The sequence below is a fragment of the Pezoporus wallicus genome, unplaced genomic scaffold (assembly GCF_028554395.1).
Source record: "Pezoporus wallicus isolate ANWC-B61680 ecotype Strahan unplaced genomic scaffold, APGP_CSIRO_Pwel_v1 contig_6566, whole genome shotgun sequence".
In the NCBI taxonomy this organism is placed as follows: domain Eukaryota; kingdom Metazoa; phylum Chordata; class Aves; order Psittaciformes; family Psittacidae; genus Pezoporus; species Pezoporus wallicus.
Window position 1 is genome coordinate 1,808,227 of NW_026638763.1, and position 15,809 is coordinate 1,824,035.

General features: G+C 47.7%; 1 protein-coding gene across 1 annotated transcript; it reads left to right on the forward strand.

The window, feature by feature from the left end:
• The first annotated feature begins 8,116 nt into the window (after positions 1 to 8,116).
• Positions 8,117 to 15,330, forward strand: LOC130600757 (putative lysosomal acid lipase/cholesteryl ester hydrolase). The gene is made up of 9 exons (XM_057412367.1): positions 8,117 to 8,565; positions 9,548 to 9,665; positions 10,301 to 10,499; positions 11,400 to 11,509; positions 12,184 to 12,329; positions 12,895 to 13,041; positions 13,890 to 13,961; positions 14,398 to 14,463; positions 14,589 to 15,330. The coding sequence occupies exons 1-9, from the start codon at positions 8,323 to 8,325 to the stop codon at positions 14,820 to 14,822; spliced, it is 1,335 nt and encodes a 444-aa protein (XP_057268350.1). The 5' UTR covers positions 8,117 to 8,322; the 3' UTR covers positions 14,823 to 15,330.
• The last annotated feature ends 479 nt before the right edge of the window (positions 15,331 to 15,809 follow it).

Below are 15,809 nucleotides of genomic sequence, written 5' to 3' on the forward strand. Positions count from 1 at the left end.
TCAGCTCCCTCCTGGACCCTGGTGTTCCACAAGAGTAGGTATGCTTGGATGGGAATGTGGTGGGTCAAGTGATAAATCCTGCTGATGTAGATTTATCCACCTTCTGGTTACTCTTCCATGCCAAGAATCCCAACATCCTGACATTCTTTGCTTTTCTTTACAATTGAAGGAGCTAGAAACAATGTGACAGGTGACAATGAAAAGAGCTCATGTTTTTTCCCCATGAGAACTGTCCATTTTGCTGATGTAGGGAACATCTTTCTCAAATTCATGTCGATTTGGGTAACAACAGCCTTGCTCATATACAAAAGAGTTTTCAATAAGTTCTAACTGGGAAACACCATTTTTCACCATTTTAAAAAATATTCCCAAGGCATAACCACCTTTTAAGACATCACAGGGAGTGCTTTTGTTTTCCTTATATGGGACAGAGAAGTCTCTGGTAGAAGCCAGAAATGAGTTTAACTCTGTTTTCAGCTTCTGGATTATACTTCTTAATAATATATTGATTAGGGGAGGAATTGTGAATTTGCCTGTTTGTGTAACTATCTTCTTAAAATATGCCTAGGAGCATGCAAGGCAAAGGATAAGATGCTCTTTCCACAAAGATGTACTACTACTACTAATAATAGTAATAATAGGAATAACAGTAACAATAATAGTAATAATAATAGTAATAGTAGTAATAATGTAAGAGAGAATCTGCTTGGCTCTTTGTGGTTGTACTGCCTTAAACCTCTGGAGGAGTATGGGGGTTTTCAGTACAGATGTCTTGCTATGTGCAGGCATGGGAAAGCTGCTTGTCCAACACTTCCCCTGCTCAGAGGTGGCCTTCAGTGGCTTGTAACACTGACAGAAAACTAACATTAGGAAGACATTCTTCCCTTTGAAGGTGCTGGGGCGCTGGCACAGGGTGCCCAGAGAAGCTGTGGCTGCCCCAACCCTGGCACTGTTCAAGGCCAGGTTGGACACAGGGGCTTGGAGCAACCTGCTCTAGTGGAGGGTGTCCCTGCCTGTGGCAGGGGGTTGGAACTGGATGAGCTTTAAGGTCCCTTCCAACCCAAACCAATCTGTGATTCTGATTCTATGAAATGTCTGGAGATGGTGGGATGGGGATGATGGTGCACGTCCTTGTAGGACAACTGCAATGGACTCTGAGTTACCATCAGAAGGGACCAGCTGTAAAGGTGTTTCACTTTCCATCAGTGGAGCTAGAAATGATCACAGAAGAAAACAGGATGGGGAGAAGTAATCTACGGGTGAAAGAATTAGGTTATAGGTTACATATTACCTATCTGGTGTGACAGCGTTTAGCTACCTCACTTAGGATATTTGTGATGACAACCTTTTCTTTGTGATTAGTTATTTATGTCAGGGCTGCGTTGTCATGCCATGGATATCAATGCAAATGCAAGAAGACTTCTCTGTCTCTGTAAATAAACACCCAAAGCTTGGCAAGACAGGCTTCTGCAAAGCTTGCAAGAAATTATTTACTTCTGAAGGTTTCTAATAATCGCAGAGTTTAGTATCTTCTCTTTCTGTTCAGGTTATCATGTTTGTGCCACTTTGGTAATGATGTCGTGCAATGTTTGTATTGCATTACCTTCATTCATTGGCATCTCCTATGACTGCTTCTCCACAAAGTTCTCTCTAAATCAGATTCTGGAAGTGCTCTGTATGTGCTTCCTTCTCCCATTAAAGGATCAGTAATGGCTGAAGCAGAGCATTCTGGAATCAAACAGAACAATAAACAGTCAAGGTGCTTGTAGGATAAATATTATGATGTTCTGTCATGTGGGATTGCTATGATCAATAAACAGATTGTGTTGATCTTGCTGGGGCTGGAGTCCTTTCATGTCTCAAGTCTGTCAGGCAAGTCAGAAGTCATCAGGCAGGTCCAGGGTGATGGCACACATCCAAGGCCAGGCTGGGACATCAGCCCATGATGATTGAATCAAGTGAATCTCTTGACCGTAGACTTCACAACACAGCATGAGGCCTTCACCACCCTGGTAAATGTATTCATGCCAGAGCACTATTATTTTTAATTGTCCCTGCATGAGCAAACCAGCTTCAGTCCTACGCCTACATGTGTAAAGGATGCTGGTCAGTGTCCTCATTTCACCTTGGATAGAGTTAATTCTCTCCCTAGTAGCTGGTGCAGTGCTGTGGTTTGGCTTTAGTCTGAGAACAATGCTGGTAACACACTGATGTTCTAGTTGTTACTCTAAATCAAGGACTCTTCAGTCTCATGTTCTGCCAGTGGGGAGGGGCACAAGGAGCTGGGAGGAAGCAACGACAGGACACCTGCCCTGAACTGGCCAAACGTATTCCATGCTACAGCTCTGCTGTGGTGAGACCTCCCCTGCAGTCCTGCATCCAGCTCTGGAGTCCTCAGCACAGGAAAGACATGGACTTGTTGGAGAGGGTCCCGAGAAGGGCCACAGAAATGTTCAGAGGGCTGGAGCATCTCTGCTATGGAGACAGGCTTAAGAGTTGCGGTTGGTCAGCCTGGAGAAGAGAAGACTCCAGGAAGACCTTATTGTGGCCTTTCAGTACCTGAAAGGGGCCTATGAGAAAGATGGAGAGATGTTTTAGCAGGGCCTGTTGCAACAGGATGAAGCGTGATGGTTTTAAGCTAAAAGAGGAGAGATTCAGGCTGGATGTGAGGAAAACATTCTTTACAATGAGGTTGGTAAAACACTGGCACAGGTTGCCCAGAGAGGTGGTGGATTCCCCATCCCTGCAGACATTCAAGGCCAAGCTGGATGTGGTTCTGAGCAACCTGATCTAGGGGAAGGTGTCCCTGCTCATTGCAGGGAGTTGGAATAGATGAGCTTTGAAGGCCCCTTGCAATCCAAACTATTCTATGATTCTGTGATTCTATGCCCAATATATAAACTGGGGGGAGTTACCCAGAAAGGGCTGGTCACTGTCTGGGGACCGGCTGGGCATTGGGCAGCAGGTGTTGAAGAGTTGTACTGTGCATCATTTGGGTTTTTTTTGGGGGAAGGGGGTATTATTCCTTTCTCTCCCTCTCTTTTCTCATCTTATCTTATCTTACCTTGCTGTGTTGCTGTTAGAGTACTGTTATATTCTATTCTATTATTATATTTTAGTTTTATTTCTATTATTAAACTGTTCTTATCTCAGCCCATAGGTTTTACCTTTTTCTGATTCTTCTCCCCATGCTACAGTGGGGCTATGGGAGGGTGGGGTGAGAGAGCAACTGCATGGTACTTAGTAGCTCGCTGGGCTTAAGCCACAGAATTCAGCCACTTTCTTACTGTCCTCCCAGATGTGCTAATGCAAAGCCATTTTTGCTCGCTTATGGCACACAAGGCTAAAAGGGCTTGAAACCATAACAAATCCTGTTCAAAATACAGTAGTTGGACCACGTTTGCTGACCTATGATTTTCTACCACCATCATGGTCAATGCAAGAAAAGGCAGCACGGACATGAACTGTGAAGCATGTAGCCCAGCTCCAGTCTGTGTCCACACTGGAGAGGCGGTGAGCACATCTACTACAGTGTCCTTGCTGCTTGAGGGTTATGCTTTGGTGTCTGCTTTAAGCAACATACTGGCCTACACTGTTACTTAGAAACTCACTTGTACCAGGGTTCACCTAAGATAAGGTTTAATCGACTTATGTCGGATAGTGTACTCCCTTTACATGTTTTTTTTGGTCCTTAACAGCAAGCATGACAACAGTTTCCAGCAGTCACCAGCATCGCTGAGTAGTTTTATTCAGTTGAGGATATGTTGCTTTCTTATTCCAGAAACCATAAGCAATTTCTGTGTTCTGCCCTATGTTATTTCCAAGTTTGCTTTTGAGATTGCTTGGAAGAGAGAGCCAGCAACTGGGTTTTGAGGCTTGTATTTTTGTATAGCGGTACCTGTCTCCTGTACTCTTTACAAGCCTATGTTAGTCTCCATTCCTGACCCTGGACTATGTAGCATGGACATGTTACCACTCCCTGAAGGTCTCAAATATATAAATATAAATAAATATATTCTCAAATATATTTACAAATATAGTCTCAAATTATATGTATATATAAATATAAAAATTAAAATAACCCCAAGAGCACTATGATAAAATTTTGTTTATTTATTGAGCAAGTTTGCTGAAGTTGGCTCAGGTGATGAACAAAACCAACTCCTTCAGCTTTAGCAGGCTCTTCAAAGCCAATTGTACAATGAAGAGAGATCAGAGAAAAAGTACAAGAACTTCAGGGTTCTTCTGGGGGTCTTCTGAACAAAGAAATGGGAAGAGTAAGATGAGACAAAGCACCGGTGACCACATCTCAGCTATTCCACAACCAACCTCAAGGCACATTTATGCATTGCTAATTCAGTTTCATTACTGTGAATAAACATTGCATAAACAATTCTAGCAAGGTGTTGTAAAAAGAATACACTGTTTCATCAAGCTTCACTACCCAAGTCTACCAAGAGTAAAATCCCTACTACATGTGTAATCAGAGATGCTGGAGATACCCCAGCCCACCTGGGGGCTTTAAACTAGTAAAGGTACAACCAGATTAGGACTGTTTCTCATTAGGTTCTTTAACTTGAGCAAGGTTCTCCAAGGTTACTGCAAGGGAAACCTGCTTATCTGACAGGAATTACATATGATTTGATGTTCCTTGTTGCTAAAATCAGAATGATAGTCTCGCCCCCCCTTCAGGATCCCAGTTCTGATGACAGCTAGTTAAGCATCTCCCTGCTTGTGACTGGCTTACCCTTGTGCTTGGCAAGAGGCAATGGATAGAAGGTAAGAACCAGCATTGTAGGCATACAGTCAGGAGGCTTGAACATGCATGAGAACACTGGGAGAAACACCAGAGCAGGAGTTAGAGGAATGGTATGCATTGATAGACAAGCACATGATTAACACCAATCAAACTGAGGAAGGTGTTGCTTGCACTGTGATGTGCCACAGAGAAGGTGACTCATCAGCAGAAGGCCTGCATCTGTTAACAGGGCAGCAGTGGGGATACAGCTGCCCCTGTATGCTATAGGCTCCCTGTAGCTGACCTTTCATGGATTGTTTCTCTTGTTGTTATCCCAACAGCAGGATGTGTTACAAAATGATAACAAAAAAGTGAGACAACCAGCAGCAACATTGCCTTATATTTATGAAGCATGAAGTAAATGAGATGCAGAAGCAATATGTCATGTCGTAGTAACTTCTGACTCCTACAGTACCTTAAAGGCCAAGAAAGACTTGGACTTCGGGCTGCAAGCAGAACGCAGAAGGCTTATGGAGAACTCAGTAGCTGGCAATCCTTGCCTTCCATATCACACCCAGGTGACCCTGGACAGGCCACTTGGTGCACACATCTTGGCCCCTCTGAAAGTTTGTGTGTGAAAGTGCTGATTGGTACGGTCTACTTGGTTAGAAAGCTAAATAAAATACCTTGCTGTTTCTAAACAGTCTTTGAGTTTTCTTACATTGGTTCCCACCACAATGCCGTAAAACCATCCCATGAGTATGGTTCAATTTAAGATGCCCATATTAGTCTATCTAATGTTGTGCATCTTACCATGTATTATGGCATCCTGGCCTGTAGGTTATACTAGTGACTATTTGCAATTCTGTTAAGTGCACAGTCACAGCAGTGTTATGATGGTATTTCTCTTTCCACCTATACTGTGTGTCAAAACATCCAACTTGGGTCTCCTAACTTCAAATAACTCAAAGGTCTTCATTTCTTCCTTTGACTAAGCTCCACAAGAGTTTCCCAGTAAAAAGCTAACTGCTCTTTGCTCCAACTTCTTTCCTTCCTACCACAGTTATGATAGGTCCTGGTGTGAAATCACACACAAGCCCCAGCACTGATACTCTGTGCCGACAGCCTCACCCCATGGCCTGAGGATCATGGAGAAATCTCTGCTGCCTCCTATCTAGTACTAGTACCTAGTACCTCCATTAGATAACTAATACTCCATGGAAGTAGAAGACAGAAGACTTGACAATGGATTAAGTAGCTGACCATACAAGTAAAAGGTGAGGCCTGTCTTGATGCTAGAGTAGGAGTACACAAGCTGGGTAAGGGTTTCTCCATCCACAGGGTGTTTTCTAACTCCTCCTGGGACGCACGGTGGAATTGCTCTCTACACAACCTGTAAAGTCCATCTTATGTAGAGGGATTTTTGCACTCGTGGGAGTGGGAGGACATTTGCAATAGCCTAAAGTAGGCACAAGGACAGAAGTAAGGTAAGGAAACAGTGAAGGCTCAGGCCACAGCTGCTGTCAGGAAGATAGCACCCACACACAGTCTCTCTTTGCGTCACCAGTTGTGGCACTGACAGAAAATTACAGTCTGGTGGATGGAGTAACACGTGCTTGAGCTGGGCTGTGTTCCACAGCTCGCATACTGCTCATAGACTATGGCTGGTATGAATATCAGAAGTCAGCGTAATCCATAACCAGGAAACGTATACTCAACCAAAGCACCTGATGGCCAACCGAGGGCTTAGTCTTTTAGATGGCTACCAAGCAGCTACAGAAAGGCGTAGGTTGTAAGGTCATGGGCTGGAGGTGGAGAATGGGCACCTTTGCTCTGTGAAATACCTACCACTTCACCCAAATGGAATCATTGCACAGGCTCTGGTGTCCATCAGCAAGAACCTACGTGTGGTACTTGTCCAGAAAATGTTGCAGAGGTTTTGCAAGTTGTCAGTTGCAAACACACTACCACTTGGGCATAAGGGCTATGGGACATTGCATGAGCCACTGTCACTCCTGAAGAGTGGTGCACCACATGTCTCCCATGCAGGAAGCCAGTGAAGGAACAGCAGGAACCTGTCCTTGCTGTGCTGTCCTTGTTTCAGCTGGGAGAGTTAATCCTCTCCCCAGCAGCTGGTATGGTGCTGTATTTTGGCTTTAGTCTGAGAATAATGCTGATATCCTAATGCCATTGAGCCACTGAGGGGCAGAACCCATTTGTATTTCTGGAATGACAGGAGGATCACAACAGGGCTTGTACTGCATGGTACTTAGTTGCCAGCTGGGTTTAAGCCATGACGTGTCTATGGAGAGGCTGACATACCCCTGAGGCCTTGTGAAGCTGATACAGTCCAAGTCCTTTCATTTCTCCAGGAGCTCTCATCATAGAAGAGGCATTTCCAAAGAGCTCCTTGGAGTTAGGAAATGATCCATTAGAAAGAAAACTTCTTGACATTTTTTTACTGTAGCTACCAAGAGCTCAAGGTGCAATTCCATAGCTGAAAATGCTTGCTGCACCACTCCACTGCTTTTGGAAACGTAATCATTTGCAAGCAGGAAAGTCACAACCACGTGGACAAGCAGGAAGTTATCAAAGGTATGACCAGCACACACATCACTTAATTGGAGGACACATGACATGGTCCAGCATGGTGTCAGGGATCTGACACAATGTTCTGGCTTTAACAGTGGTGGTGATAGAGCCACCACCATTCACACCACCAGCCTGAGCAGTGACGACGGTGGGCTCTGCTGGGTAATGTATTTTCCTTCACGTAATTCAGGCTTTCATTGGAGCTATCCTGAGGGTGGAAAAGCATTGATTGCTCTTGTTCTTGGTAACTTGCCTCTTGGCAATACCACAGAGAGTGTTACTGGGAATATTTCAATATGATATGTCTCACCGTGTGAGAGACCCATGAGGAGGAGGAAGAAGGGAGGTAGAGAGCAACCAGATGACTGGTGAGATGATTTGCAACTCATGCTACTGGGTTGGAGTTAAACTCGAACTTTTAAGAGCCTGTCAAAGGATTAAAAATTATATCTAATATGAAGTATGTGTATTAAAAACAGATCTCTGCTTGGTAAAAAAAAGTCTCTAAGGTGATCAAAATGGTTTCTGGGGTGGATTTTTTCAAGCTACACTTACTTTATAAATAGCGTTCCTATGAGGCTCTACCAGTTTCAGTTTATAGTATCCATCTGTTCACAGTGGCTTCTGGGTGCAAAAGCTAAGCAATAGAGAAACAGCAAAAGTATAGACATAATCATAGCCCAGCCAACCTAAATGTGTTCCTTCCTATAGAAGGAACTTTTACTTTGAATTAATTAATTCATTCATTCATTCATTCATTCATTCATTTTCAATTAATTCCCCCTCCGTGACAATTGACCCGAGGGCATTTTCTATCACTTCAGTTCTTGCATTATAAAGCTGTTTCTCTACTTTTTACCACTAAAAATATAAAAACGGGTCTTGCCTAGTACCAGATCTAGTCTGTACGGAGGAGTATGAAGAGCCTTGCATGGACTGTAATGGTAGTTGGAATTGGGAATCCATTCTGCTTCCAGCCCAGACCATGATATATGGTCTTCAGATATATAAGGAACCTAACCCATCATAAACAAGTGGAAGCAGACATTCATACAATGTTAAATAGCCACAGCAACAGCAATAGCAATGGCAACAACAATAGTAATAGTAATACTTTACACAGGCACAAGATGTGGCTGTTGATTGCAATCCTGGTTTTGACACAAGCATCCGTGAACTCAGAAGATGCCGTCGAGCAGAAAAAGGTCGTAAATCCCGAGACTTTCATGAATGTTGTAAGTCAGGAGAACAGCCCGGGGATGTTTATCTGGGGGAGAGAGAGATGGAGGGGATGCATGTGGAGGAGGTTTGGTTCATCATGTGTGCTGGTTTTCTGGAGCGGTGCAGTCTGACGTTGCCTCCATACCATCATTAGCAAGCCCTGCTTCCTGAAGGAGCCCTGTTCCTCCCAGCAGTATGAAGTGCAATTACCAGCAGGTCAGTTAGAGAAGGGGTAAACCCAGCCTGAATTTGATCAGACACCTTCCTGGAGGGTCTGAAGTTGTGAAAGGCTTCTCTCTTTCAGCTGCAGCAAGCAGCTCAGGGCCATGTCCAGGTGGGTTCTGCAACTCTCTAGAGGTGGTTTTAAATGGACCTGTGACATGGGCAATTAAATTGCTGAAATTAATCCCTTCTGCCAACTGTGTGACAAAGCAAGCACATGGCGATGTGTAGGCAGGACCACAGCTGGACTTCACCGACTGAAACTTCCCAGTCTGCCAAGTTTTCAGCATAAATAAAGCTCAGGCAAAGCCTCAGGAACCATGAGACAAATCCTACAGGGTTTGTCCTATTGCCCTTCCAGTCAGCCCCGCTCAGCAGGTTCGATATGCCTGCTATCTTATCTGCCCCACGCATCAGCTCAGTGTGACATGACATGTCAGCTGTCAGCAAATCCTTTTTGTTTCAATCTTCGGGTTTGGAAACATCTCAAATGCATTTCTTGCTGCATGCTGCTGGGGAGCCCTGCTGCCACTCACCCCTCTCCTGCTCAAAGCCCACAGCTGAGCATCTCCTCTTCCCTTTAGCATCTCATGGAGCACCATATGGAGAAGAGAAGCCTCAGGGGGACCTATCACTCTCTACCACCTGAAAGGAGGATGGAGCCAGGAGGAGCCTGGTCTCTGCTCCCAAGGAACAAGGGATGGGACAAGAGGGAACAGCTTCGAGCTGCGCCAGGGGAGGTTCAGCTTCCTACCTGTGTTTTTCTTTCCCCAGAGCCAAATCATCTGCCACAGAGGGTATCTCAGTGAGGAGTATGAAGTCCTGACTTATGATGGCTACTACGTCAGCCTTAACAGGATTCCTTATGGAAGAGCAAATCCTAGGAACAGAGGTATGTCTCTATTTCACAAGGAAGGCAGCAAAAAAAACCCAAACAGACTGAATATAACAAGCAGGTGATGGGATGAGCCTGAGCAGCCAGGGGAGTATTTATCGTGACAGCAAAACCACCAAATGCGCAGCACTTCTCAGATTTACAGTCACACTCCTAGCAGCCAGCACAGGAGAGTGTGTTGCACCACAACAACTGCCTGTCACATCCAGCAGAGACCTGAGCCTCAAAAAGGTCCAGAGGGTGCAGACATATCTGAAGAGATATATCTGCATTTAATTTCCTCCCCCCCCCCCCTAAATCTATGCCTCTGGGGTTTGAACAATCTCAGAAATGAGCCTGTACATTTGAGCTTTCACATGGCTGTTCTCAGTATCCACTGTACTAACCTTGTGGGGATGAGCTTGTGGGGTCTGAAGGGTTTAGGAGGGACATCTGCAGCTCTCCAGCCTAAGACAACAAGGGCAACCACCACAAGGTAACTATGGCAAGGATTGCTTCACCAGGAGGTGTCATTCAAATGCACACTGTATGTTCTCTGGCAGTGTGAGAAAGAGGCGTTATTGGCCTGAATTTGGGGTGAATAAGCAGGGTAATTCTGGTTCAGTGCAATGTGCTGTTTCTTTCATGTCCAGAGCCCAAGCCAGTTGTGTTTCTCCAGCACGGCTTACTCGGAGAAGGCAGCCACTGGGTGGAAAACCTATCTAACAACAGCCTTGGCTTCATACTCGCAGACTCTGGCTATGATGTCTGGCTGGGAAACAGCCGAGGGACGAGCTGGTCCCAGCGACACCAGCACCTTTCCGCTGACCAGGCTGAATTCTGGGATTTCAGGTGGGCTGGAGTGGATCACAACAGCACAGCCGGTTCCTCTGCCTGTCACTAACATCTAGGCAGAGGTGGGTGCCTCCGGGCAGGCAAGTCGGAGCACCTTGTCTCAAGTACGGCCTCCCCCAGCATTCCCAGTGATGTGCCAGGGATTTGGAGGTACCTGTGCAGACCTGCCTGCTGACACGGTGCCAGCAGCTCCCTGCAGCTGCCTGGCCCTGCTGCATGCATGAGGACATCCGTCCTGTAGAGACATCAGCCCTATTCCAGGGCCTCTGCAGGGACTTCCCTTGCCAAACCCCCCAGCAAAGGGTCCAGAAGTGTCATTGCCACCTACCCTTCTCCTAGATGTTGCCCACAGAAACCTTATTTCCAAGAATGGCTTTTTAGACTGCTACTGCCTCTCCAGAACTGATCTTCAGAGCAGTCCTGGATTTTCCAAGCTCATAAACATGCTTCCAGTAAGAAAAGCCTGATAAAGTAGGTCTGGGCTTCACCTCGTCACACTAAAAAGCACATGGGCAGTAACCAGTGCTCCATTCACTGCAGAGAAAGAGCATCTCTAGGAGCAGAGGTGGTGCTGTAACCCTGACATGAGGCACTCTAGGGCTGCAGACCTACATGCACAGCTGGCCAGTCCCTGCACAGCTTCTTCGCTGCTAACCATGGCTATGGGAGGACTAAGCCCTTTCAGGGAAGGATGAGGCCATTGCAGGAGGGATACATTCAGTCCATGGGCAGTTTCACCCAGCACAGGGCTCTCCTGCCTCATAGGAATTTTCTCCTGGTAAATCAGCCATGGATATTAAGCCCTTCAGTATAGAAGCAACGCAAGACAGCCAAAATTCACAGGAAACTTTGCTTATAAGTTCACCTTATAACCAGTGAACTGCTCCTGTGTTGCAGCTTTCATGAGATGGCAATGTACGATCTCCCAGCCATGATCAACTTCATCCTGCAGAAGACTGGACAGCAGCAGATCTATTACATTGGCTACTCCCAGGGCTGCACGATCGGTGTGTTAGAACTGCCTGCACCAACTTGAAAACACTCATTTTGGTGTTTGTAAGCAGGAAGCAGAGAGGTCCAATCTTTGAGGGCTGACAAGCAGGCAGACAGAAGGTCTCTTGCAGTGAGGCACACAAGCCACGCTTTTCATATCAGACATCTAGGAGGACCAGCTTGCTCCTAAGGCAGTCAGAAAGCTCCCGGTGGTCTCAATAAGTTCCTTGCTGCGACTGTAATTCAACCTCAAAAACCAAATTGCAGCATCCTGCATCAAAACCAAAGGTGTTTTGCATGGATGTCACAGCTTCTACTTTCCAATGAAATGCATTGTGCTTCTTTTCACCTGGGCCATCAGAAGTATGAGATAACCTGTGATGATGACACCCTTTAGCAGGGGTTGATAAAAGGTGACAGCACTGTTCCCTTCACCTGGTGAATGGGGCAGGACTTCCCATCAGTAGCAATCATTGAAGTGCCTCATCAGCCACTTCTAACTATAGGGATAAAGGCTTTGTCTCCTTCTGGATATCTCTAGCACTAATGCTAAGCAGAAAGGTGGGAAGAGATCCCAGGTTTCTAATTGGGTATAATGCCAGCTAAACAGGTCTGGGCAAGCAAACCCTCAGATTAAGCACCTGAAGAAAGATGAAACCATTCTTAGGTTGTTTTTCTGTTTCCTCAGCATTCATTGCCTTTTCATCCATGCCAGAGCTGGCTCAGAAAATCAAACTGTTTTTTGCCCTCGCTCCAGTAGTGACAATCAAACATGCCAGAAGTCCCATCATGAAACTGTCCTTCCTTCTAGACAGGCAATTCAAGACGTTCCAGGTAGGGGATTGCTGTATGCTCTCCCAAACACGCCAATGCTAGAAAAGGGATCATGCCCAGTTACAGCCCCTGGGGCTACCTGACACAGTGGGAGACAGTGAATTCCTGCTGATTTACAGGCACAGACACAATTCATCAGGTGCAGGCACCCTGCATGCTCACTTTATTGCATGCACATCTCTGCAGGATCTCAGGGTATTGAAGCTGGTATTTCTGTGGGGGCTCTTGTTGAATTCATGAACAGACCACCTAGGAAAGAGCAGCTTTACTGTGCTGACGTTAACGACAAATGAACCAGCACCTGGGGGGGAAGAAGAGGGTCCCGAGTACTGATTTCCCTGGTGCCATTCAGTCAGCATTGCCTCTGTACTGAGCTGTGCACACCACAGGGGGGTGGGGGCAAAGGAGAAACGGGGCTGACCCATGTGAGTGCCACACATCCCCTCCCCACCCAGCTGAGGGGACAGTGGCTGGTGGCACATCGTTGGGGGGACGACACATAATTTGAGGACTAGGCGCAAGGAAGGGAAGCGCCAGACACCGACCTTGCTCATTGCTCCTACAGCTCCTGCTCGGCAGAACGGATGCCTCGCTGCGGATTAGGAAGATGTGGAGGTTTCTCCCCCACCTCTGCAGGAACCCGCTGCTGCACAAGCCTTGTGCCAACCTCCTCTTCCTGCTGGGTGGCTACAATGAGAAGAACTTCAACACGGTGAGTGCAAGCACTCCGCGTGGGGATGAGAGAGCCGGAGCCCTGGGCTGCACTGCTTGGGAGCACCCAGCAGCACCCACTGCCACTGAGAGCAGCTGTACATCCCACCAGCACCACTGGGTGCAGCTCCTACTCCTGCCCACCCTGCTGAAGGAGCATCTGGGTGACCACAAGTAGTCAATAAGGTCTTGAGCACAGTCCCGGAGCCCAGAAGAGGTATCTCCAGGAGCTAGAGGGTACCTCATCCTTCACCATTCTCCTGGAGCTGTCTGAGAGCAATGGGGTTTTAATGAAGATTATATTCCTGGCCCAAATCTCTAGGCAGCTTGGCTCAGCAGTGGCTGTTTTGGGAAATGCATCATCTGGCAACTGCCACCCTTGCTCCTATCTATTGGAAAGCAATCATAGAATCACAGAATCAGCTAGGCTGGAAAAGACCTTTAAGCTCATCCAGTCCAACCACTCCCCAGCACTGCCAAGGCCACCACTAACCCATGGCACTGAGGCTTTGTCTCCACGGTGTGTGAACACTTGCAGGGACGGTGACTCCAGCACTGCCCTGGGCAGCCTGTTCCAATGCCTGAGCACCCTGTGGGGAAGGAATTGTTCCTCAGCTCCATCTAAACCTGCCCTGGTGCAGCTTGAGGCCGTTTCCTCTTGTCCCATCCCTTGTTCCTTGGGAGCAGAGCCCAGCCCTTCCTGGCTCCATCCTCCTGTCAGGCAGTTGTAGGGAGTGAAAAGTTCCCCCCTGAGCCTTCTCTTCTCAGACTAAACCCCCCAGGTCCCTCAGCCGCTCCTCACCAGACTTGTGCTCTAGTCTATGATAGTTTGAATGTGTTTCCTTGCAGACACGGCTGGATGTGTACACATCTCACTATCCAGATAGGACATCTGTCAAAACCATGATACACTGGGCCCAGGTAGGTTCCTAGCATAGAAGCAACCCTTACAATACCTGGGACTGATGTCTCTATACACTGAGCCCAGAGTGTGCAAGAAAGTAAAAATGATGATCAGGTTGTTGAAGGAAAACTTGCCAGTGTGAAGTCCTCCAGCAGCACCCTGCACATGAGCTGGTGATGAGCAGGTCTGCAGAGGTACCTTCATCACACTGCAGCAGCCAAAGTGCCACATGAAATGCCTTAGTTTGCTAACCCATAGCTAGTGACAGGAGTTGTGGTGGAGTTCAAATCATCACCCTGCTAAAAATGATAGAAAGTCCAGCCTGGGAGGGATGCCACCTCCGTGCATCACAACCTTCTCTCATGAGGTGATCCCTTTAGGATGCTGGGAGATGCAGTACTCACACAAAGGTGTTCCCTGGCCTCCCACTGCAGATCTACCTTCTCCTTGCAGGTGATGAAATCAGGAGAATTCAAAGCCTTTGACTATGGCAGTGAAAACCAAGCCGTGTACCACCAGGTAGGAGGCTGCACGAGCAGTGCTGGTGGCTGGAGGTGCCAGGGCTCTGTGGTGTGGGGACATGTTGGCTTGCAGGGGTTGACCATAGCAGCAGCAGTTCCTCAAAGCCCCCCATGTCCCTCCAGGAGACACCTCCCTTGTACCATGTGGAGGAGATGCCCGTGCCCACCGCAGTGTGGTCAGGAGGAGAGGACTGGGCAGCTGACTGGAGAGACGTCAGCCTGCTACTGCCCCGCATCACCCACCTTGTCACCTACGGCCACATCCCCGACTGGAACCACTGGGACTTCATCTGGGGCTTGGATGCCCCTGAACGCCTCTACAACAGCATCCTGGAACTGATGGAGGGGTCTCAGTAGAGTGGTGGGTCCCCAGGGAGATGCCAGTGGCCTGGCCCCTCTCCCTCAACTGGGACATTCCATGCTGTCCCCTCCTTACTGCTGGCCTGACACAGTTGTGGTGATGGTGCTTCCCACACAGCCCTTGGTCATCAGGGTTTGTCCTCCTCGCTTGGGAGCTCCTCATGAACCAGTGATGCTGCGCAGGCGGGCAGCACTGGGGCCAACTGAGGCATCAGGGCAGGCAGGAGCCACCAGTCAAGCAGCCCTGCTGGAAAGGTGATGCTGGAGGCACATCCTGGCTGTGCAAGGGGGATGTGGGGACCCTGCTGTGACCCCAGTGGGTTGGAGATTAGAGCATCCAACCCACAAGGAGATGGGAAAGAGCTGGGATTGTTGGGTCTGGCATGGGGAGGTGGGGGGTGTCTGAGTCCAGCCCCTAGTCACAGCACAGAAAGGGATGGAGGGGATGAATGGGTGTATAGCCATGGCTCCCCTATGAAGCTGCCACCAGGCTGGTGTCCTGCTGCGGTGCATATCCCCTTCCATGTGGTCCCATCTCGCTACTTGCTGGAAAACCAGAGGTGGGGAAAATACCTCCTAAATAAAGAATCATCAGGATTGAGGGAACTCTGAAGATCATCCAGTCCAATCCCCTGGCAAGGCAGGGCCACCCAGAGCAGGTCACACAGGAATGTGTCCAGGTGGGTTTAGAATGTCTCCAGAAAGGGAGATTCACAACCTCTCTGGGCAGCCTGTTCCAGTGCTCTGCCACCATCAACAGAAAGAAGTTCTTCCTTGTGTTGTGGTGGAAGTTGTGTTTCAGCTTATGGCCACTGCTCCTCGTCCTGTCGCTGGGCACCACTGACAAGAGCCTGGCACCATCCCCCTGGCACCCACCTTTGAGATACTGATCTGCATTAGTGTGACCCCCTCTCAGTCTGCTCTTCTCCAGACTAACCAGGCCCAGCTCTTATAATCTATCCTCACAAGTGATGCCCCAGAACC

Excerpts from the sequence above, each read along its gene's own strand:
- LOC130600757 (XM_057412367.1), top strand. The coding sequence starts at position 8,323 with ATGGTCTTCAGATATATAAGGAACCTAACCCATCATAAACAAGTGGAA. Across the intron at positions 13,962-14,397 it reads CCATGATACACTGGGCCCAG|GTGATGAAATCAGGAGAATT; the intron begins GTAGGTTCCTAG and ends TTCTCCTTGCAG. Across the intron at positions 14,464-14,588 it reads ACCAAGCCGTGTACCACCAG|GAGACACCTCCCTTGTACCA; the intron begins GTAGGAGGCTGC and ends ATGTCCCTCCAG.